This window comes from Lampetra planeri, chromosome 37 (assembly GCF_965212315.1).
Source record: "Lampetra planeri chromosome 37, kcLamPlan1.2.h2, whole genome shotgun sequence".
Classification (NCBI taxonomy): domain Eukaryota; kingdom Metazoa; phylum Chordata; class Hyperoartia; order Petromyzontiformes; family Petromyzontidae; genus Lampetra; species Lampetra planeri.
This window is the reverse complement of record NC_136143.1, coordinates 9,310,899-9,335,129: the sequence shown is the minus strand read 5'-3', so window position 1 is coordinate 9,335,129 and position 24,231 is coordinate 9,310,899. Positions and strand designations below refer to the sequence as shown.

Sequence of the window (24,231 nt, the reverse complement as noted above, 5' to 3'; positions counted from 1 at the left end):
CTGTTGGGTTGACATGCCAGGCTAGAGGTTTTTGTTATGGGGGGGGGGGGGCTATAGGAGTTGGTGCGTTGGTTGACAATGGATTTAATGTTGTTGTCCCTTTTTTTTGCGGGTGAATTTTTTTAAAACATATAAGGGGCCGTCCATAAATGACGTCACACGATTTTTGACCCCGCCCCCATTGTCACACGGCGTCACAAAAAGTCAGACCCCCCCCTCTCAAATATGACGTCACAAAGTTCTGCCCCCCCCCCCCCCCAAATAAAACATGCTTAAAGTCGCTTTAAACTATTGTAATTGTAGTGCGTATTTAATGTGGCGCTGCACTCTGATGTTGTAGGAGAAAACATTTATTTCAAAGTCTATTTAATTAGGTAGAACGTGTTGTCTATATTTATTTGAAGTTGCGCGTTTTGATGTGACGTCACAATTCTCACCCCCCCCCCTCTCGTCACACATCGTCACAAATGTCTGACCCCCCCCCCCCCCCGGTGCTTGACGTCATTTATGGACGGCCCCTAAATCAAGAGATATGTATTTTTTCAATATTTTAGTTTTGGTGGCGTATGAAGCTCGGCTGAAAATAACGTGGCGCGATGTTTTCTCGAGACGTCACCCGATTCGCACGTGATGTAGTTGTTTTGCTTCGTTATCAAACTGGAAACGCTGCCACGCGATTCAAAACAACAACAATAAAAACAACGCCGATTTCGGGCGTCACGTTCATTTGGCGAGCGTCAAAGTGGATGGATAAGCGACTTTGAAATTCTTGGACAAAACTCGTGGTGACCCCCACAACCATCATTCCCACCCCCCCCCCTACAACCACCCCTACCACCACCCCCAACCCCCCCTACAACCACCCCCCATCACCAACCCCCCCCAACCACCCCTACCACCCCCCCTACCCCCCCCCTACCACCACCCCCAACCCCCCCTACAACCACCCTCCATCACCAACCCCCCCCAACCACCCCTACCACCCCCCCCTCCCACCACCCCCAACCCCCCCTCCCAACCACCACCCTACCACCACCCCCTACCACAGCCCACCCCCCCAACCACCACCCCAAACCCCCACCCCCCCCCATACCACCATCCCTCCCACCACCCCAAACCCCCCACCCTCAACCCCCCCCCAACCACCACTCCCCAACCACCACCCCTATCACCACCCTCAATCACCCCGCCCCCTCTCTCTGTTGTTGTTGTTCCTCCTCCTCCCACCCCGGAGGTGATGGAAGCCAGCAGCAGGAAATCGTCAACGCCGCCCGCCAGCCGCGGCGTCGCACATCGATGACAACATCCACGTCGCGCTTTAAACACGCATACGCACATTTAAAATACGAATACTACTACCACAGTCATCATAATAATCACCAGCATCTTAAGTCGTCGATCGTCGTTACCTTTACGCAATCTCATTATTGCCGGTGGTGGTGGTGGAGGTGGTTGACGGTGGTGGTGGAGGTGAATCTGTGGGGGCGACGAGGCGGAGGAGGCCCGTGACCTTTGCGTGACGCTGGGTGAGAGGCGACCTCTGCGGGCTGCCCCCCCCCCTGCTGCTGCCCCCCCCCCCCCCCGCTGCTGCTCCCACCCCCGCTGCTGCCCCCCCCCCCCCCGCTGCTGCCCCCCCCCCGCTGCTCCTCCCACCCCCGCTGCTGCCCCCCCCCCCCCCGCTGCTCCTCCCACCCCCGCTGCTGCCCCCCCCCGCTGCCCCCCTTGCTGCTGCCCCCCCCCGCTCCTGCCCCCCCCCCCCGCTGCTGCTGCTGCCCCCCCCCCCCGCTCTCTGCCCCCCCCCACTACTCGGCACGCCGCTCTGCGTTCGTTCCTCTTCCCTACGAGAGAGAGAGAGGAGACCACCGTGAGTGGGGTCCGCGGGCTTCTTTCGTGTTATCGACCGTGGGGAGGAGGAGGGGGAGATGACAACAAAAACGACAACAATTATTATTCGTGCGTGTTGTTGTTGTAATAGTCGCAGCGCAATGGTTGATGTAGAAGCTCGTTCGTGTCGGATGATCGGCGTGGGTCAGGGTGGTGGTGGTGAACGCGCTGAAGCAGAGAGGCACAGAGCTACGGGTCGGAGTCACTTGGAACTTGGGGGGGGACCTCGGTCCAGATGTTTCATTTTGCCGAGACCTCGACACCTACCGATAGAAACGTCGCGTTCTGATCGACCTCTTCGTACGGCGCGTACCCTGAGATTATTTCCAGTATACACACACAAACACACGTTCGCATTGCATTCTGTTGTATATTCGGGCACATGAGTGATAATTATTCTGCTTGAGCGATAGCTTTAAGAGTCACGTTCTCTTTAACCTTGCAGACAGGGAGAAGCAGTCCTGTTCTGGGACCTACAGACGAGAAAAGTTCCGAGCTCCCGTGGGGGAGGCCTGAGATCGCTTGGGGGCCAGAGAAGGCCTCAGTGCGCGCCTGCCTCGCCTAGCAACCCCGCCGCCTCCATCGACTCCTCCGCCCGCCTCCTCCCATCGCCACCCCCACCCCCCCCCCGGGGTCAGGATGGCAACTGCTGTGACGATGACCGCGCGCGTTCGCGAGGCGTTCTCGTCGGCCCTGAGGGACGAGTCCCTGGCGGGAGAGCTGAGAGCGGAGCTGGAGGCGGCGCTGCGGGAGCAGGACGGGGCTGTTCCCTTCTCCACGTTACGTCACCTCCACGGGGCTTCAAGGAGCCAACGTAGGGACCTGCTCGTCGCGTTGCTAAATTCGTTTATAAAAATGTGTGGTGCTGTTTGGATGTTTTTCAGTTTCATTTATTTGGTATAGCCCTGTGTGAGCCATTCGGCTCTTGAATCGGGTGCAACCGCAACAAACAAAAACATGAACAAGAAAACATCTTAAAGTGAATATGTGACTAAGTGCAAACAGAAAATCCAAGAAAAGACAGCAAAATATTGCAGAAAAATCACCGTACACCAACGCTGTGTGCAAACATCCCAGTGGGATGCAAGTATTGTTGGGTCCACGCGCAAGTGGGTTTTCCTATTCGCCCGGTTTTTTTTGTTTACACCCAACAATAAATACTTAGTGTGGATGTATCTGCCGTGGTGTTAATGGTCTTCATAGGTGCTCGCTAATAGCACGTTGTCCCGACAGTCTGTTCAGGGCTATAATAGTGTAATGATTAGCACACTGCACCTGCAATCCAGAGGTGGTCTGTTCGATCCCCAGTTGAAAACAATGGGCAACTTTTCTTAAACCATTTGTCTACCCAACAGCATAATTGGGTTACTTCCACAGTCGATTAGTAATATTGCGTGTGGTGGGGTAAAGTGTGGGTATGCCCACCTCTTCCAAAACGTTTGGCCAGCATGGAAGAGGAGGTCAAGTCGGTCTGGTCTTTTGACCAGGACTTGTTTACATATTCATAACCTTTTTGAAATGTCTGCATATTTAAGATGCAGTGAATGAGAAACAAGGGTAAGAGTGGAATAATTCGTACTTTCAGTGGGAAACCAAGTTATGGTGAATGACAATATTGGAAAAATGTAGTTAAATGGGGGAAAAACACCCAAGTGTTACCTAGAGGTGACTGGTGGTAATACAGGCTTGGCTCTTGCACAACTAATACGTTGCTGTAAACCATTGTGATGTGTTGATGTCCAACATTGAGCCAACAATATTTTAATCTTTGTATCTGGCACTTCTTACACACCGTACATAGCGAACCATGCCAATCGGAGGTGCGGGGGCAGGACAACAGCCTAAACACAAAGAGCAGTTCTAAAGAAATTCTTTTCAACGTAGATTTTTAAGTGCATAGGCAATATGTGGTTGGTAACTGGTGTGATTTGATCTTTCGTGGTCATACAGGCTACAATAGATTTGTCGTCATTTTGCCATACTGTCCTCCACCAAGAGAATGTAGTTTTTTTTATCACTGGCTCAGGTCCCCTAACAGAGATGAACACCACCCAATGCTCATTTTAACAGGGGGACTCTTTAACCAAATTTAACCCTTGTTTGAAAAATATCGGAATACGTTTTTGATAAATGTTGATTTGTCATTTACAGAGGAGCCGCTCTATCTGCATGAACTCCTGGAAGGAAGTGAGCTTTATTTTCCTGAACCTGAGAAACCTGCCAGGGTAAGTAAGGTGAACTGATTGTCATGGGCATTAATTAAGGAAATAATATAAGGTACATATAAGGTTCCATTTACATGGCATCCGAATATAACATTGCAAAAAAGGGCCACTGCCGAGTGGCCCTTTATCGGACATCAGAAGGGACACTACTCAAAACGTCGCCTATTATATTCTTCCTTTTAAGGCATCGTTATTGACAAATGTGTTGCGTTTTTGGTTTTGCACCACTGCCAACGCAGTATCACAAAATAATTAGGTATAATTATAGGTGGCTGAAATCCAAATTTAGAACACAGAGCCTCATAGGTGCTGGACCAGTTGTTCTGAAGTGGTACTAGCCCCCCTGAGTTGCCAAGCTATCTTTGTTGACTTTTTTCTTCTTGACTGCGTGCGGTACCGTGTAGAATCCAGAGCTGGTGGCACGGCTGGAGAAGCTTAAAGCTCAACAGGACAATGCGGAATACAGGCGCATGGTCCGGAACGTGGACTGCAAGGTTCGTGTGCTGTGCGTGCGTTTGTGTACAACGGTAGAGGTGAGAGGCAAGTTGTGCTTGCCCACGCCACTGTGGGTGCAAGGGCTTCCACGAAAGGCAGCGATAGGTTATTTTGATATTCTTATCGCGTTGTACCGAGCTTTGCGTGCTTACCACAACAAAAACAATGAAACAAAAATGTTTTTATTGAACATGCAACACAAACACAACCGATGTTATACAAATTGGCGTGTGGAAAATATGTGGGCGGAAGCCGTGCCGTCTTGGCGATTCTCCCCGTAGCGCGGGCCGGTTAGAGTTCACCGGGTTCTGGTGCTGTATCCTACAGCGGTAGGGGCTAATGATTGGGAGCGGGAGATTAAACGGAAGGGAGGTTAGGGGAGAACGGTGGGGGGGGGGGGTGAAAATATAGTTCAATATTATTTATATTATTTGTACATGTTTAAATAAATATTTGTCATGTTTAAGCTGTAATTAAATATATTTTAAGGATTTTTATCAACATTTAAAAAATTGTAAATGCAGGTAACAAACAGCAAGGTGCAGAAGAACATGATAAGAGCCAACATATCTGATTGGCATATCATCATTATAAGCAATCCACTGCGCAATTTCCGCCTTCGAAAATGTTTGTATTTGTAATTGGCAAACAGTGACTTCTTGAAAGCTGAATTAATGCAATCGATTATCTTTATTTTACTTTGCAGCGACTGAATCAGTACGGCTCCATCGAAGACATAGGAAAGGAAAGTAAGATTTCTCTTCACAGTCTGTGTTTTGCGAGCGAAATTCCAAGTTGGTTGGATTAACGAGATCACCAAACCGAAACTCTTTCCGAAAACGATCAATAATTAAAATATTAAAATATAGTATTTATACTGACGCGATGTCACGATGTAAACATCTCATTTCCTGACTTGAATTTGAAAGTCTATTTAAACCAGGGGTGAGGATTCTCTTCTTGCAGCCCTTTATCAATCCACTGCAGAATGAAGACCTCCCCATGCCGTGCCAGTCATGTCGTTAGACCATACTTCACCACGCCAGTCGGTGTGTGTGTTGGGGGGTAGTTAACATGAGTGCCATTGTGCGGGAAGTCAACAGTACTGTAGTTGTCTTCTGAAGAAACCTACCTCCGCGATGAGCAGGTTACATCTCTACTCTTTGGTTCTTTCGGTAAAGTCACGTAGATGAAAAAATAATAATAATAAAAATTATAAAATGAAAATAACTAAATTAAACACAAGCTTCCGTCATCAGGTATTTGTGACAAGCGATTATACAGGGTAAGAGGGGGGAGGAGCCAGGGAGGAGGGATGCAAATAGCTCTCTCTACTCACTACAGTAATTTTGCTGTGGCTGTTCCACCTGATGACGGAAGCTTGTGTTGCCTCCGAAACATCGTGATTTCATTTAGTTATTTTCATTTTATTATTTTTATTATTATTTTTCATCTACGTTACTTTACCGAAAGAACCAAAGAGTATGGATCCTTGCAGTCATGAAAACTTCAAATCTAGGTTAAATCTCCACTGCTGCCTTAGGGCTGCCAAAGTAGATGAGCAATGCTTGTTCGAGCAGGGAGACAAGTTTTATGTACGTGAGCAGAAGGCACTTTTGTTTTTAAAGTTATTTTTGCTGCCACATCCGGTGTAATGAGTCATATGGAGTTGCTGCTTGTTTTGTTATCCACAGTGAAGTCCGTGAAGGCGATGGTCGTGACCATGTTCAATTTCCTGATTACGGTGGTGGCAGCGTACGTGTGCGTCTACCTGGCCAGTCAGTACGTGCTTCCCAACACCACCTCTGTAAGTGCAGGGATAGGGTGGGATGATGAAATACACATTACATGACATTATGTACCACACAACAGTACAGTAAAACCTTGGATTGCGAGCATAATTCGTTCCGGAAACTTGTTTGTAATCCAAAGCACTCGTATATCAAAGCACTGGTATATCAGTTGTGATCACGTGACACTCGGCAGACAAAGCGTATACACGTACTACTCGTATTGCAAGACCTCGCTCGTTTATCAAATTAATATTTATTTTAAAATGTTGCTCGTCTTGCAACACACTCGCAGACCAAGTTACTCGCAATCCAAGGTTTTACTGTATTCCAGTGCATTTGAAATGTGTATTACACACAGTGCTCACCTCACCGATATCCTGACATTTTGTGCCTTAATTGGCGCGAAGTGCTGCCGCTTGGTGCTCAGTCGGGCTACGTGTGACCCACGCCACTGGCAAATCCTGCGCAGACTCAGTTACCTGTTTAGCGGATTTGGCAAATACAAAAAAAAGTGTTGAAACCGAATTGAATCTCTATTTGCATTCAAATCTATCACATTCCTGATAATTACACACACATACACATGTTGAACACATTTCTTAAAATATTAATTGGCCAAATCTCTCAAAAGCAGAGCCCTCCTGAAAAGAATCTTGAGGTTCAGGGAGGCTTTCTTGGATAAACAAATTACATTATTGTTTATTTCTGGTATGCGATGAATTAATACATTATATTTTATGCTCATGATACATGCATATATTTGTGCCATTGAGAATCATTTATAATTATTAAATGGTGTCTTAAGGTGGCACAGTGACTAACGTACAATGCTACAAATTACTTTATTTGAATTCCCTACCGCCGCTAACATAAGCGGTGAGTGATATCCACACTGACCAGCATGATGAAGAACGGTAACCCACACAGCCGGACAGCCTCAACCAGCAGTGAAATGACAAAAGGGCTTTTAGATGATATGATATATGTAAGTTACAGTTCATTTGCTGTGCCCTTTTTTACACCTGATGAAGGAAGCTTGTGTTGCCTCCGAAACGTTGTGATTTAATTGATTTATTTTCATTTTATTATTTTTTACCTACGTGACTTTACCGAAAAAACCTAAGAGTATGAATCCTTGCAGTCACGAAGGCTTCAAATCTAGAATTGGAAAGACTGTACATTTGCCATTACCTTTCATATGCAAACATTACTTTTACACAGGTAGCAAATTGCACTCTGAACCCTGCGGCCTGAGTTCGATTCCCGACCATGACTACTAACTGGTCATGAGCCCTTTCACATGACGAATCGGCAATGATCAGAGCAGTGAAATTTGGTTAAACTACCGCCAAGACCGAGACGGCATGGAAGAGGCATTGGTTGATAAAAGCATTGACAACTATTTTGTGTCATTGTCAGGAGTGTTGGAAGTGATCTTAATTTATTTAACGCGATATCACAAATGCTTATCAATGGTTGTTGCCAGAGGTGTGGACTCGAGTCATGTGACTTGGACTCGAGTCAGACTCGAGTCATGAATTTGATGACTTGCGACTCGACTTGGACTTGCATAACAATGACTTTGTCCCACCTATGAGATGTGGACTCGAGTCATGTGACTTGGACTCGAGTCAGACTCGAGTCATGAATTTGATGACTTGCGACTCGACTTGGACTTGCATAACAATGACTTTGTCCCACCTCTGGTTGTTGCAGTGCGTGTGTACACTAAATCTCTTAATGGATGGTTTCCATTGTGTAAAATACCCTGTAAAATACTCGGCTTATCTCTTTTAACGAGGCGTTTATTTACAAACAGCACGTCCTGTCGGTACAACCTGTTTATACCGAATGAAACCACTGTGCAGTGTTTTGCCGTGCTCACAATACAAGCACAAATTGTTTTGTGATGGTGAACATAACGTCGTGTGATATCTTAGTTCGATGCATATGGCGCCTTAGTCCAAGGCGGTTTCGTGACACAGGAAACCCCCTCTATGTTCTCGAGGATCTACATTCTTGACAAAACACTCGCAAATGCATAATTCTCGAATGCAAAAACCTTGTTCCAGTGGGGGAAAAATGGGGTTACATTCCTGGTACGAGTGAACATTGGGGGGAGATGGTAAATGTTTAACAACAATGGCTAAAATAATTACGTTATAGAGAACAATCTTTTTTGTTGATTACCTTTGATGGTGATTTGACGATGACTGAGGTGGTGCTGATGGTGAGGAAATCAGGAGGATGACTCCTCTGGAGATGCAGCTGTTTAATAACAACGTTGCATAGTTGTTATCATTTTAGCACTCTGGGGGAGCGTGAGCCGCAACACTTTCCCCGATTGCATTCGCGTTCTTTTTAACAAATCGCGCAGTCGGCAAGTTTATACCAACATGTATAAACGAGTCGACTGTAAGTCCGTATAAAGTAAAAATAATGGCGAGTTCAAAGCGGAATTACTGCGAGACTGAGGACAACGCGGGCATACGAAGGGGCGTGCCTAACCTTCGCACACCGTTTCAAATGTCACAACATTCTGCGCGCACCTCCCCCGGTGTCGGAAGTGTGGCACCACGTACACTAGCCAATACCGGAGCCAGGCGGGTCGCGAATCGGGACTTGCTATACATTTAGTCACCCGTGAATCCAGAACTCGCGCGTAGGTTTACTGTAATGTGTTGCGTATACAGTATTTTTATAAACACACTATGTGTGACAGTCATTTATTTGAATATAAAGTGTGCCCGAGAGTGAGAGATACGGCGAGAGAAAAAATAAGGGGGCGAGATGACGCGACGCACACAAAGATGCTCGAGGTAGAGGAAGGCACGCCGGTGTATCACAGCGCGCTCATCAGTACTACAGTTCCAGCTCCCAGCATCGCTGAACAACGCTGCCAACACTCGTGCTGCTCTTAAAAGTAGTCCGTCACACGCTAGACTCGCATTATAGCGGAAAAACGGCGTTAAAGAAAAAATGCGCAGTGTGTGAACACTGGTTACATTTCACATTTCTTGGTTGTAGTGATGGAAACTTGATTGTCGTGATGTATACTTGAATGAGGCTGGAATTGCATGCAAAATATGACCACCACAGAAGGAGTGATCATGTGTCTTTATGTGCATGACAGTCAGCATGGGGACGCTTCATCCAGCAGTGGATAGATGAAGGCTAATAATGATCTGTCATTGCGATGCACATTCACTGTGCGTCGATTTTACCATACCCGGCACAAAGAAAACCACGCCGCTCTGCGCATTCACTCTTGTTGGATGATGTTCGCAGTGCTGTGTGGAGGGCCTTGCGATAGATAGCAGTGACAAAAACACGTGCACACACCGCCCCCTGCTGAACTTAGCGGCGTCAACTCAGCGCTCTGTAACTCCCTCTGAGCCACGCGAATATCTGTGTTGTTCCTCTGAAATGCTCGTAACGCTCGGCCTGTGTTTGCTTCCGGCAGCGTGTGCTCGCAGGAGTGATCGCCGCCTCCGTCGTGGGACTGGCAGAGCTCTACGCGCTCGTGAAGACTGTGGAGGGGGAGATGGGAAACCTGTAGCCCCGCACACAACGGCCACACACGCTCCACTGGGCCGCGTAATGATTCAACAACCAATTACCACACCACCCCTGTGCAGAGGTCGCAACCGGGTACCCGATACCCGTACCCTACCCGATACCCGGCTACCCGTACCCAGCCGGGTACGGGTACGGGTAGCCGTTTGCGACCCTGGTGCGGCCGGGTACAGGTACGGGTAAGGAATCAAAACCCGTTGGCGACCTCTGCCCCTGTGGTACCATCGGGCGGGGGGTGGGGGGGGAGTCGCTGCAGGGAACTGAGCACCCCGCCGCCGCCCCCCTGCTTCTCTCCCCACTGCATGCTCAGCTCCATTTCCAAATTATAAATTTGTATTTATTCCGTCAGTATAAGTCCTGCACAGCAGTGGTTAACTCCTGTCTATCCCGGGGGGGGGAGGGGGGTGATACCTCAAACGCCCATCTCCTCCCCACAACCTCCCCATTTCCAAATTCTTGTAATCAAGTCAAAACATTTAACAGTGGGAGGGGAGCGGTACAAAATGCTAAAATTGACACAATTAAGCGATGGGTGTGCTCAGCCTTTCCCCAATACACCGGAGGAGGTGAGAGCGAGACCAGAATGTGTGATAGGCAACAGCAGGTCGTATCGTTACGCATTCTGATCATCGTTGAACATTTTAGCATTTGTTCTTTCAAGTGGACTATGTTGTGTATGCTTCCCGTTTAAACAACGTCACACTACTGGGCTGCCAAACCCTGTCACGATTTGTTGATTTGTCACGATTTGGGTTCATAGTTTCAAGAGTCAATCACATTGTTTTTCATTGTTTTGTTTGTCCATGTCTTTCATACCATTGGCAAAAAACTTATTTTTTTAATAGATTTTCCGTAACTATAATCATTTTCATACGCGTGCAATGCATGTATTGTGAGCATAAGAATCCATTTTAAATCGATTACCCATTGCATGCCTAAGAGTGATCATGCAATTGCAGCCGTGCAATGATAACGTTGTCTTAAGCAAACCGCAGCTGTACATTTTTTGCTGAATAGTTTTTCACACGAAATGTTAAGTGCGAGCTTGTCCACTCATGAGACCTGTGTTGGCCGGTTGGTGTGTCCAAGTTTGGAGAATTGTGTAGAATAAGTATTTAATTGTTCCCTTCATGAATGTTGAGCAGGACAAAATACATATGTGATGAGCTGGATAAAGGACACCTTACCCTGATTTACGTATGTCTGTATGTTGAACTTCTTTCACACCATACGTAGCCAACCGATGCTGCAGGCCAGCATCTAGGCTGACCATTGTAGTCTGCTGTCCACCTGGACATACTCACTGTCAGTGGTTAGACAGGCCATCCACATCACTGGAGTGGATTACGTCATTATATTTGATTATCATTGCAGACGGTAAATGCTGTACTTTTGTCCAGACATCGATTAAGGCCTGCAGTTGCCCGGACTGTCAAACCATGCTGCAATTAAATGAATCCCGCACAAGCTCCGGCAACCGCGACCACCGACAGTAGCTACGACCACAACATTCAGCCGAGTTCTCCGCAGTCTGCTTCTACACGACCACAAAAACCACACGTTCAGCCTGCCTTGGTCGTAGTGACGTCGAACAGTTGGTTAGAGACCCACAAAATCGTATAGACATCGTAAGGCTTGTAGATTGAAAATAGAGATGCATATACGCCATAAGAGATTCAGACTCAAACGGAGAAACACAATCAGATGCCCGCGCACAGAGACCTATAGATTGATACGGATCAGCGGTGGCCAAGCGGCATCTCCGTTGCTATTTAATCCACCACACACGGCTCTATCGAAGGGTCATAACGTAGGACATACTCTCACAGTAGCAAAGAATAATCAATTAAAGTTGTATAATATATATACACACTTATTTCTTGGCAGAACTCACGGGTACTTTTTGTCTCTTGGTATGTTGTTACAGGCTGGCCACCCCTACTGTAGAGATTCGGACTCAAATGGAGACAATGAAATGGTCTCACATCGAGACGTGTCGATTGATATAGATGCTGTGGGGTCTGAGAGGACTGAGAAGCCAGTGTTGGCATGCCTCCCTGGTAGCCTCTGTAACACTTTCACGTGTGAACGGGCTGTGTAAAACGATTCCCCCATATGCCAACATGTATTGTTCATCTGTTTAACGAGTGCATGCAAGATATGTGCGTGTTGGTGAAGTAAGTAACACATAAAGCATCAGCTTGTGCATCCAGTGATTGTTTTCTGTTAACAAATTCAGCAGTTGACAGGATTTCATTTCAAAGGTTTAAAAATCGCTGTAAAAGTCTCGTAATTATTAAGCATTGCGTTACTTCTTTATGATTCGTTGCTTGTACTTACAGTTACACGAAAGGCAATATAATTACTGCTACGATTCTGCATGTCTGTGACTGATGTCCTTAAATACTGACCCCAAACACATTCCTGCGGAAGGAGCTGGTAGGAACGTTGGGTTGCTCGGTCAATGGCCAGGGTTAACGGCGGCGTGGTGTATTCCGCAAATATGGCCGACTGTGAGGGCGGGCACAAGCCGGCGTGAGGAGGTTAAACGTTGAGTTTATAAGGGCACCACGGGGTGACCAGCCCCTCCCCACCCAGCCCCACCCCTCCCACCCCCCACCCAGCCCCTCCCCACCCAGACCCTCCCCACCCTCCTCTCCCCACTCAGCCCCTCCCCACCCTCCTCTCCCCACCCAGCCCCTCCCTCCCCACCCAGCCCCTTCCTGCACGACGGACGGACACAATAATTCCCTGTGGGCTGGTGGAACCAGTGGGTTCCTACCAGTATGCTCTTTATCCAGGCTCATTGAGCGTCATGTGGTCTTGATGGAGTTTGTTGTAATGAATGTGTTTAACGATTTTATTTGTTGGTAATCTCATCATCGTGGGATTTGGGCTATGATGCAGGCAATGGCTTATGCGTGTGAATAGCGATGCTACTGGGTGTTAAACCACCCAATAGGAAGGAGACTTCAAATGTGGGAAATTTCACACTAACGGGAATTGAATCGAGGGAATTGTTAGTCCATGCCATAGTAATGTAGAATATCCACCAATGGCTCAGAGCTGTCAACAGGTGATGGGCACGACTCCATAATTTTTGACCAGCAAGCCATGTAGATTTATGTCGGATTGACTCTACCCTACACAGGTCACAGAAGTGGAGTTTGTTTCACTGGTAAAAATGGTCTTGGTATTTTTTTTTATTTATTCAATTGTGTTTCCGTTAAAACTTTGTATTTACAACCTGCACGCAATGAAATGCAATTGCTGTGCATTTGGCGTCACGTGTTTTACATGTTACAGGCATTTACATGGTGGATTGGTGGTGCAGTGGTTAGCGCACTGCTACAAACCTACTAATCTTGAGTTTGATTAATGGCCATGGCTAACAAATAGTGGCAAATGATATCAGAACTGGTTCTGGATCTTCCCCCTACTTCACTTCATCCAATTTTGACCAGCATAGTGAAGTATGGTCAAACAAACCCCCATGCCCAACACGGCTTGGGGGGGGGGGGCATCATCCAGCAGTAGCTTCACAAAAGACGGAGCTAATATTATTACTGGGAATTCCAAAGCTACAAGTATAAATGAGGACAATATTAATACATTGCACAGTGTGACTGTGACCTTGCATGCATTTAAAAAAAACGTCACGTTTAATGCCACGGTGCAATGCAATCTAAAAAATATTACAATCTGATAAGTTCTGCTTTTTAAAATTGTTGTGGCGCCATGGTGCAATGGTTCTTACACTGGACATTCAAATCCGGAGATCGTGGGTTCGATTCGATCTCCCGCGCGGTAGTTGATGACAATAGGCATGGGAAAGTTTCTTAAATATCTCCCTGCCCACTGTCCACCCAGCGGAATAGGAGGACGTTATCTGGCGGGGTAAAGCGTGAGCACTTCCCACCGCTTTCAAGACGTATGGCTAACATGGAAGAGTAGGCCAAGTAATCTCTAGAGGGGCTCTCTAGAGCTCCCTCTAGTGGAGGTCATTCTGTCAGCGGTGGTAAGAGCAGGTAATTTGCAGGGCTGCACCCTTATCATCTCATTATTTCGTCACCTCTGCGTACGCACGCCCTCCCTGTCTGTCACTGCCCTTCATGGCTCTAACAATTCAGGTTCTGCAAGTCTTGTTGAACGTTGAACGTGAGATGTGGATTCTCACTCAGCATGACTAGCAGGGCACGTGCGCGCCCTTTCAGTTCAGGTCACGTTGTCAGTCCCCCAGGGAGAGAGTGTAATCGCATTGCTCACAACGATTTAACCGGGGGGGGGGGGGGAGAATGAATTACAAAATGATGTTGAAGGCGCGAATAAAGTTTCGCTTGAACGTGTTGTGGGTGGTGGTGGTGGCGGAACTGGGTCGGGGCCTGGGCTGGTGTGGATGGGTGGGCACTCCAACAAAGCAAGGCCGCAGCCATGGAGTCAACATTGGGGGGGGGGGGGGCAAATCTTCCAGGGGGTCTGGGGGTCCCAACCCAGAAAAAATATCTACATTTGAAAACTCATTTCCTGCCTAAAATATTTTCAAATTCACTAACACATGGGATGGACTTTTCATTTATTTTTTACAATTATGTCTAATAGTGTATTGTATTTACATTGCTCTGTTTGAACTTTTTTTACCATTTCTTGTTTCATTGTATGTAATGGCAGAGATTAGGGATTAATAAAGTACAACCATAACCACAATCATATGAACAGAAATCTATGCATTGATTTATATGAAGACAAGTCCAGATATCGTGGCCAAGGTTTAGCAAATTGTTCTTTTTATTTGCATAGAATAGCAATTATAATATATATTGGGGGGGGATGTGCCCCCCCCAAATATATATTATAATTACGGTCTTGGTGTGAGGCGTGCCTTGCCCCGTGTGAACTCCACTGCTGGATAATGACCTCCCACAAAGTCGTGTCAGTTATACGGTGTGGTTTTTTTTTTTAACCAGACTTCACCGTGCTGGTCATCGTGGCTTCGTGAGCATAATCGCAGGGAGCATAGATAGTACCCTACAATGGATTGTGCTGCACTGCCCTCTGCTGCCCACCTGTAATATACACACGATGTTTTTACGTTTATTTAAGAGGGGTGGCGCGAAGTGGATGGGTGGTTTGAGTGGCGGGGTGATACCCGTCACCACGTGGGTGGATGTGTGGTTGGAGTGGGGGGCGGGTCACCTGTCATCACGTGGGTGGATGTGTGGTTGGAGTGAGGGGTGTCACCACGTGGGTGGATGTGTGGTTGTAGTGGGGGGGGTACCTGTGACCACGTGGGTGGATGTGTGGTTGGAGTGGGGGGGGTACCTGTAACCACGTGGGTGTGTGTGTGGTTGGAGTGGGGGGGGGGTCACCACGTGGGTGGATGTGTGGTTGGAGTGGGGGGGGGGTCACTTCTTACCACGTGATGAGGTTCGTGTGGAGGGGGGGGGTTATGGAGAAGGAGAGGCAATGAAGTGGGGGTGAGGATAGCTCCGACCACGTGTGCTGAGGGGCGGGGTATGTGGGTGGAAGGGGAGGGGTCTGGGGGTGTGTGGGTGGAAGGGGAGGGGAGTTGGGGGGGGAGCCTCGTGCCCGTATTTGGCTACAAATCCGCGGGGCTTGCTGGCCACGCGCATGCGCACTCCGCTCCCGCCGGGCCCACACGCAACCACGTGGGAAGCAGCGGCAGCAGGAGACGAAGAGAATCAGAATCAGCAGCAGCAGCAGCAGCGAGGAGGAGGAGGACGAGGGGAACACAACCACAACGAGGTGGAGGAGGAGGAGGGCTCTAGCATCAGGTTCACCTCCTCGCAGCGCGGCCTCCACCAGCAGTCGGCGCCACGGAAGAGGTGGGATGGTTGATGCCTGCGCTGTTGTTGATACTCAAAGTCAAAGTGTCAAAGTGCGCGCACCTCGTGTGCAGCAATGTCCGCGAGCGCCTTGCTGGGTGCGTGGTTGACGATGGATTATTTGGGGTGGCTTCGGGGGCGGGCGGGGTTGGGGGTTGGTTGGGAAGTTCCACATTGCTGTGGACGGGGCCCCGGTGTGGTTTGTCCCCATGGGTTTGGAAGAGCGGTGCAGCAGGCAGCAGCAGCTGGAGTGGACTTGCAAAAGTGCTCCGTGATTCCTTGATTGGTGGCGTAGCTGGGATGGCGTGAGTTTTACAAATGAGATGAGAGCGATGAGGTGAAGGAAGAGTTTGATTACACAGACGAGGTGAAGAGGGATGATGATGATGATGGTAAGAATGATAAGTCAGCAAGGGGTTTGAGGTAGCTGGTGCAGCGATCACAGTGAGTGAGGTTGTCAAAGTAAAACACGTGGTGACGAGGTGACGGGCGCTGTCATAGTGTGAGGGTAAAGACGTTACTGACGACGAGGGGCCGAAGGCGATGTGGCTGACGAGGTTGGTGGTGGTGGTGATGGCAAGGCTGACGAGGTTGGTGGTGGCAAGGAGGTGTTGGGGGGGGGGGGTGTGAGGAGGTGTGAGGAGGTGTTGGGGGGGGTGAGGGGGGGTGAGGAGGTGGTAGGGGGGGGGGTGTGAGGAGGTGTTGGGGGGGGGGGGGTGAGGAGGTGGAGGGGGGGTGTGAGGAGGTGTTGTGGGGGGGGGGGTGAGGAGGTGGGGGGGGGGTGAGGAGGTGTTGGGGGGGGTGAGGAGGTGTGTTGGGGGGGGGGTGAGGAGGTGTGTGGGGGGGGGGGGGTGAGGAGGTGTGTGGGGGGGGGGGTGAGGAGGTGTGGGGGGGGGTGAGGAGGTGTGTGGGGGGGGGGTGAGGAGGTGGGGGGGGGGGTGAGGAGGTGGGGGGGGGGGGGTGAGGAGGTGGGGGGGGGGGGTGAGGAGGTGTGTGGGGGGGGGGTGAGGAGGTGTGTGGGGGGGGGTGAGGAGGTGTGTGGGGGGGGGTGAGGAGGTGTGTGGGGGGGGGTGAGGAGGTGGGGGGGGGGGTGAGGAGGTGGGGGGGGGGGGGGGGTGAGGAGGTGGGGGGGGGGGTGAGGAGGTGTGTGGGGGGGGTGAGGAGGTGTGTGGGGGGGGGTGAGGAGGTGTGGGGGGGGGGTGAGGAGGTGTTGGGGGGGGTGAGGAGGTGTTGGGGGTGAGGAGGTGTGTGGGGGGGGGGTGAGGAGGTGTGTGGGGGGGGGGGGTGAGGAGGTGTGTGGGGGGGGGGTGAGGAGGTGTGTGGGGGGGGTGAGGAGGTGTGTAGGGGGGGGTGAGGAGGTGTGTGGGGGGGGGGGTGAGGAGGTGTGTGGGGGGGGGGTGAGGAGGTGTGTGGGGGGGGGGTGAGGAGGTGTGTGGGGGGGGGGTGAGGAGGTGTGGGGGGGGGGGGTGAGGAGGTGTGTGAGGAGGTGTGTGGGGGGGGGTGAGGAGGTGTGTGGGGGGGGGTGAGGAGGTGTGGGGGGGGTGAGGAGGTGTTGGGGGGGGGGTGAGGAGGTGTGGGGGGGGGTGAGGAGGTGTTGGGGGGGGGGGTGAGGAGGTGTTGGGGGGGGGGGGTGAGGAGGTGTTGGGGGGGGGGTGAGGAGGTGTTGGGGGGGGGTGAGGAGGTGTTGGGGGGGGGGTGAGGAGGTGTTGGGGGGGGTGAGGAGGTGTTGGGGGGGGGGTGAGGAGGTGTTGGGGGGGGGGTGAGGAGGTGTTGGGGGGGGGGGGTGAGGAGGTGTTGGGGGGGGGTGAGGAGGTGTTGGGGGGGGTGAGGAGGTGTTGGGGGGGGGGTGAGGAGGTGTTGGGGGGGGGGGTGAGGAGGTGTTGGGGGGGGGGTGAGGAGGTGTTGGGGGGGGGTGAGGAGGTGTGGGGGGGGTGTGATGAGGTGTTGGGGGGGGTGTGATGAGGTGTTGGGGGGGGTGTGATGAGGTGTTGGGGGGGGGGGGGTGAGGAGGTGTGGGGGGGGGTGTTTGATGCCTGCCCGCTGCTGCCGGCCGTGACCTCGGTGTGGCCGGGGGGGGGGGGCTCATTCAGCCGCAGCTGCTGTCTCTGTTGCAGCGGTAGCAGCAGAAGTAGAAACAGTCGCTGTGTAAAAAAGTTATAATATCTTCTTGGTTCTTTCGGTAAAGTTACGTAGAATGGAAATAATAAAATAATAAAAATATAACATAATATGTCTTTTTTTTAATTTTCTTTACCGAAAGAACCAAGAAGATGAATCCCTGCAGTCACGAAAGCTTTAAATCGAAAGTTATAATAGTTGTATAAGAGAAGCAGCGGCGTGGAGAGAAACCACGTGGGCGGAGCGCGGTGACATTGCGTGCGCGCACTGTACCCCGCACTGTACGCGGCGTGGGTGACACATGGCCCGTGAGATGCTCTCTCAGTGGCTCCAATAGGAGGCTCACAGTGGCTCCAATAGGAGGCTCACAGTGGCTCCAATAGGAGGCTCACAGTGGCTCCAATAGGAGGCTCACAGTGGCTACAATAGGAGGCTCACAGTGGCTCCAATAGGAGGCTCACAGTGGCTCCAATAGGAGGCTCACAGTGGCTCCAATAGGAGGCTCACAGTGGCTACAATAGGAGGCTCACAGTGGCTCCAATAGGAGGCTCACAGTGGCTCCAATAGGAGGCTCACAGTGGCTCCAATAGGAGGCTCACAGTGGCTCCAATAGGAGGCTCACAGTGGCTCCAATAGGAGGCTCACAGTGGCTCCAATAGGAGGCTCACAGTGGCTCCAATAGGAGGCTCACAGTGGCTCCAATCGGAGGCTCACAGTGGCTCCAATCGGAGGCTCACAGTGGCTCCATCAGGAGGCTCACAGTGGCTCCAATAGGAGGCTCACAGTGGCTCCAATAGGAGGCTCACAGTGGCTCCAATAGGAGGCTCACAGTGGCTCCAATCGGAGGCTCACAGTGGCTCCAATAGGAGGCTCACAGTGGCTCCAATAGGAGGCTCACAGTGGCTCCAATAGGAGGCTCACAGTGGCTCCAATAGGAGGCTCACAGTGGCTCCAATAGGAGGCTCACAGTGGCTCCAATAGGAGGCTCACAGTGGCTCCAATAGGAGGCTCACAGTGGCTCCACGAGCCTTGCGGTGGCTCCACGATGAGGCTGTCTTACATATCTCAGAATGCCTCCATGTGTATGCGACACCGATGTCTTCGTTTTGAGTTTCATTTATTAGGTATAGCCCTGTGAGCCATTCGGCTCTTGAATCGGGTGCAACCGCAACAAACAAAAAAACATAAACAAGAAAACATTTTAAAGTGACTATGCGCGAACAGAAAAATCCAGGAAAAAACTGCAAAGTCTTCCAGAAAAAAAGCACCGTACACCAACTTTCTGTGCAAAAATCCCAGTGGGATGCAAGTCCAACAACAACAACCACAAGACAACTTAGATTAAAGTCATCATTCTAACTCCGTACTACAACAAACAAACATGGCCAAGCCAAAAAACCTTTTCGAATTCGCCGAAATAAAGCCGTAAGCAATGTAACAGTGATCATAGGAACTGTGACCGAAATTTCACAATTAACGACATGGCTTCATATTTACCTTCGGATGGCTCCATGCGTCCCTGAAGTTGTCTCCATGTTGCCTTTAACGTGGCTGGATGCTTTTGTGACTGTGGCTCCACGTTTCCCTGAGGGTGGCTCCATGTACCGTAATTAGCACCGTATAGTTTAGGAAGTTTAGCACCGTATGTTTCTCGATTCGACCCCATTTCTTCGGTCCTGAACTGGTTGTCCCAGAACCAGCATCATGCCTGTTCCAAGCAGGATCCAGGTGTCGCAAACCGGCTCACATCTCTCTCCCAATCCCGATCCACCCCCATCTGCTCCCTTTGCCGGTTGGGATCGATCGGATCGCTAAAATACAGGCCAAACATTTTTTGTAAAAAATAATTTGTTTCTCCTTAACATTCCTGCCTCTCCATTGATAAATCTTTGTTTACATGCGCAGCTGCGTATTGACGCAGACTGCGGTAAATACAAGAAAACTACTGCCATTCCATCCTGCTGAACTTCCTAAACTAAATACAGTGCAATATAAGGGAACACACCCAGCATGTAGAAAAAGCTCACCGATGTTTTGGTAAAATTGCCCTTTGGGGATGAATGTAATGGTGCCCTGTATTCACCATGATTATTGTGTTTTAAAAGTTGGGCCTTCGTAGTTGCGTGCTTTTTACAGAAATATTAAGCTCGTTCCTATTTGTTCAGATTCCTATCACCCTGAATGCATTCGATTGATCGTTCGATCTTCGTTACTTTGCCCATTTAACCCGTGCACCCATGTTGGCTAAATTGTTCCAGCGGTCCGGTTGCTCCGTCTCGTCAATGACGTCTCTCAATCACCACACGGCGGGTCACGACACTTCTCTTGCCGCTTCTCTTTGCCCCTCGCCACTCGACTTGGAGAATTCCCTCGTCGTCGTTTCGCTTCTCCCCAAGTTATTGTAACTTTAATTCTATATTTGAAGCTTTCGTGACTGCAAGGATTCATATTCTTAGTTTTTTTCCGGTAAAGTCACGTAGGTAAAACATTAAAATTAATAAAAGTAAAATAAAAATCACGACGTTTCGGAGGCAACACAAGCTTCCGTCTTCAGGTGGAACCGTCACAGCCACGACAGCTGTATCAAGTAAATGAGAGATTGCAGGAGCTACCACTCCGTTTATATAATGGTTGGAGAGGGGGGAAGGGCCAAGTACAGCACACTTTTTACTTATTGTAACTTTTTACTTATTGTAACTTTGCTCGGTGTCGAGAAACGCGTTCTCTTCTCCGAACCAACTTTGATGGGCCAGTTTTCTCTCTCGGCTGCTTTTGGTGTTGTATTGGGCCTTTTGTGCTCTCCCACTTTGCAAAATCAGCTTCGCTATTGATTTCTACGTTGATGTCACCCAGTTCTATAAGCAACGACTTAAACTGTAAACTTGTTTTTATTTTATCAGGCAAGGCCCACTGAACTATATAACTATTTTTTGCAGCAGCGACCTGGTCACAAATGATAGCTCCAATGAGAAGTGGCTTATCGCGGGAAAATGTATAGCGGCCAAGTACTCTAGGCGCATGTTTATTAATGTGGAGGGGAAAAACCGGAGGACCCGGAGAAAAATCCACGCAACCACAGGGAGAACACGCAAACTCCAAATATACAGCAAGCGTCAGGGTCGGGTTCAAACCCACGACCTCCTGTACACCAGACGAGGTAGTTACCATCTCGCCATCATGGGCCCCCTTTAACATTTCCATTGCCTCCACAACCCTAACCTCACTGCCCAGTCACATGCTGCCCTGACACAAGTCTCATTTTATAATGGTTCTAACTTTTTGCAACTTAACGTTGCCCAAACTGAAGTCCTTGTTTGCTAAAAAAAAAAACACCCTTGGTCAAGATTGAACTTAATAATAAAGTGCAGCATACCAATATGCCAAAGAAGACTTTTAATTATTCTACATTACCGTCTGTGACGCATTGATCAGAAGCATAAACATTGATGACGGAAACGGAAACAAAAGCTAAAAAGTGTGCAGAGACACGTGAAGAGCTGCCTGCTCATAATTTCACTCGGAGACGGAATAAGACTTGGATCAGTGAGCATATGTAAATCCAGTGACATTGTTACACACTTTCGAGGAGTCGGTGGGCTTCAAGGGATGATGGCCAGTGGTCTACAGAGTGGCAGCCAAAGGAGGCAGCATTTCTCCCTCTCCTTTGGCTGCCTGTCCTGTCTACTGCTGAGATGTAGCAATGATATTGGGGTCACGTGCGTGAGCTGGATTGGATCGTTGCATTGGGAGACCGTGAGAGGTGGTGTGACGACTTGAAGGAGGAGGCCTTCCTCCATTATTGGATTGGCCATGGCTGATGATGAGCAAATATTTGTGCTTCTTAAACTCTGGCATTTTACTCTGCAGGAACCTCATAGCTCCAACGTCCATCCCTGTCTCCCAGCTGCTGCCGATACCCTCACACACACCGGCTTGTTCCGCATGTTGAAGACGTCTCACTATTTTCCTGCACATTGTAAATCTGCATTGTAACGGTTCGGAAGTACAGCGGCTTCCTTGAACGTGGCAGATGCGTTCCTGAAAAGTGCTCTGTGAAGCGAAAACAATTTCGCCGTGACATATTTATATGGCGCCGATAACATCGCGATAAAGTTTGGCAAGGTGCGACGTACGTGCACTCGGTAAGATGGCGGCGGGACAAAGAACAGAGACGATGGTACGCCGCCGCGTACTGTATCATTCCACGCGTATACCCAGAATTCCCGTGCAGCTCAAGAGAGTAGTTCGTCATGGACCGATCAGAAACCGCGTGATAACTGCGCGCATTCTGGGTTGTGGGAAACGAGTTCCCAAACAGGAGAACCGCTTTATAGCGAAACCGCGTTTGTGCGAGCACGCGTTAAGCGAGGACTTGCCGTAGTGCGATTTTGTAGATTGTGAAGATTTGTAAAATTTCCAACCATCCTCGCCTCTTGTGCGAATGGGAGACTGCAACACTGGTTTCTGGCTTTGTGAATCTCTCCGTACACATCTGTGAGTGTTACCCTCGTGTGTGTGTGTGGGGGGGGTTTATCTTGATCCTCTCCTATCACATGCAAAACACTCCTTTTATTTCTAAGAAGGCATTTAGCCAAGAACCACCGCGGTTGAAAGATGTTTTCCTGAAACTCGCTGAGGCTTTCTAGGATAAATGCATGACATAATTTCCACAAGGTCACCGATGTGTGTGCAGGGTGAGTGTAAGTGTGTGAGTGTAAAAGTGTGTGTGCGCGTGCACGGTGGGCTATGCCTGCTTGTGGTTTGAATGGCTAATGCTCACCTGTGCAGGCCCGGTGCTTTGGCGTCAGGCTCTGGAGGGAATTTTTGCCACGCCAATTGTGCAGTCTATTTTAATGGCGTGAACGAGGAGTTGGGTTATGCGCAAGCTTTTTTCTTTCTTCAAAGTAATTTATTCATACTCTGTAATTTGCCAAGTTGAACAACATTGCCGTTTTAGTAAACGTGAAACTGAACCAGTCGTTCGTTGCTGCTTGCTCCTCTTCAACTCGCAATAGACAGCGTGCTAAAGTATGGTCAAACCTCTGCCCCCATAAAAAATAGTTTAGAGCAACAAGCTGCTTGAAGATGGCTTGTCTCATGGGGGTTGTCTGCGGCGAACCATGGGAGCGCACAATGCGGTGGTAAAACTTTATAGTTCTCTAAACTTCTTCAAAGAGTCTAAAAAAAATTTTGTTGCGCAATTATAAACTGAAGAGGCTTGGACAACCTCGGCCAATCACAGTTGCACGCTGCGCCAAAATGAAATCACAGCTCTCTGGTTGTGATTGCGCGTTGTCTCCTGTGTTGTTTGGGCATGAAGTGGTGAGATGTTAACTGCCTCGCCTGGTATTCATGAGGTCGTGGGTTCGATCCCCCGACCCTGACGATGCGTCCTGTATATTTGGAGTTTGCGTGTCTCTCTCTACCTCTCATCATCATCACCATGGTGGCTAGGAGATGTTGACTACCTCGCCTGGTGTACAGGAGGTCGTAGGTTCGATCCCGACCTTGACGCCTGCTGCATGTCTCTCTCTCTCTCCCCGTGGTCACGTGGATTTTTCTCCGAGTCCGGTTTTTTCCCTTCCGCCTTTAGAAAAAAACGTGCATTTCTAGTATTTGACAGCTATAAATGTCCACGTAATAACCCACTAAACTGCGCTATCATTTGTGGCCAGGTCGCTTCTGAGAAAGAGAGCTATGTAGCTCGGTAGGCTATATCTGGTAACATTTCGCTCCAAGCGCTGAAACCTTCCACGGGAACCAAATTATCTAAAAAAAAAAATGCTTCAACGTTCTAGTCGATCACACCGTGTCAGTGATGGGCTGTTTTTAACCATACTTCACCGCACCGATTATTGCAGGTTTGTGTAGCTGGGGCACTCTGCACCGGTTCAGATATCGCGTGCTGCCTGATTGATGTGAGCTCAAGGCCAGGAATCGAGCTCAATGGTGTGTGGCAGCTTTCGCAGCACAGTGTGCCAACCGCCACGTACATGCATGTTGAACTTCTTTTGCCGTACATAGCCAACCGTGTGAATCCGAAGGTGCGGGGCAAGGACAACAAACTGAACAGAGCCTACGCCAACACCACCGCTCCCCCTGGGCACCGGCGCACGTGTGGGACGCCAACATCGGCACAAAACTGGAGCGGGTGCGGCTGGGGGTGGACTGAAGGGCACCCACCCAGCCCACGCCACTGCCCTAACGAGGCTTGCTTGGTCCTGCTCATTTTCCAGAGGGGCAAGGATTATCCCAAGCTGTGTGGTTTTTTTTTCCTAAATGGGGGCACCCCTTTAC

General features: G+C 49.6%; 2 protein-coding genes across 3 annotated transcripts in view; both read left to right on the top strand.

The window, feature by feature from the left end:
- Positions 1-1,205: 1,205 nt before the first annotated feature.
- On the top strand, positions 1,206-12,352 carry VMA12 (vacuolar ATPase assembly factor VMA12). Of its 2 annotated transcripts, none has more exons than XM_078612026.1 (7): positions 1,206-1,526; positions 2,330-2,698; positions 4,036-4,109; positions 4,514-4,603; positions 5,311-5,353; positions 6,299-6,411; positions 9,861-12,352. In XM_078612026.1, exons 2-7 carry the CDS (start codon positions 2,524-2,526, stop codon positions 9,954-9,956), a joined length of 591 nt encoding a protein of 196 aa, XP_078468152.1. In that variant the 5' UTR covers positions 1,206-1,526; positions 2,330-2,523; the 3' UTR covers positions 9,957-12,352. The 2 variants fall into 2 exon arrangements, with proteins under 2 accessions (XP_078468152.1, XP_078468153.1); XM_078612027.1 differs by lacking the exon at positions 1,206-1,526 and adding an exon at positions 1,778-1,864.
- Positions 12,353-15,576: 3,224 nt separating this feature from the next.
- Positions 15,577-24,231, top strand: part of AKAP1 (A-kinase anchoring protein 1) — a 40,672-nt gene continuing 32,017 nt past the window's right edge. The window contains exon 1 of the mRNA XM_078612019.1: positions 15,577-15,816. Within this exon, the coding sequence (XP_078468145.1) occupies positions 15,602-15,816 (215 nt within the window). The 5' untranslated portion in view covers positions 15,577-15,601. The remainder of the gene's footprint in view (positions 15,817-24,231) is intronic.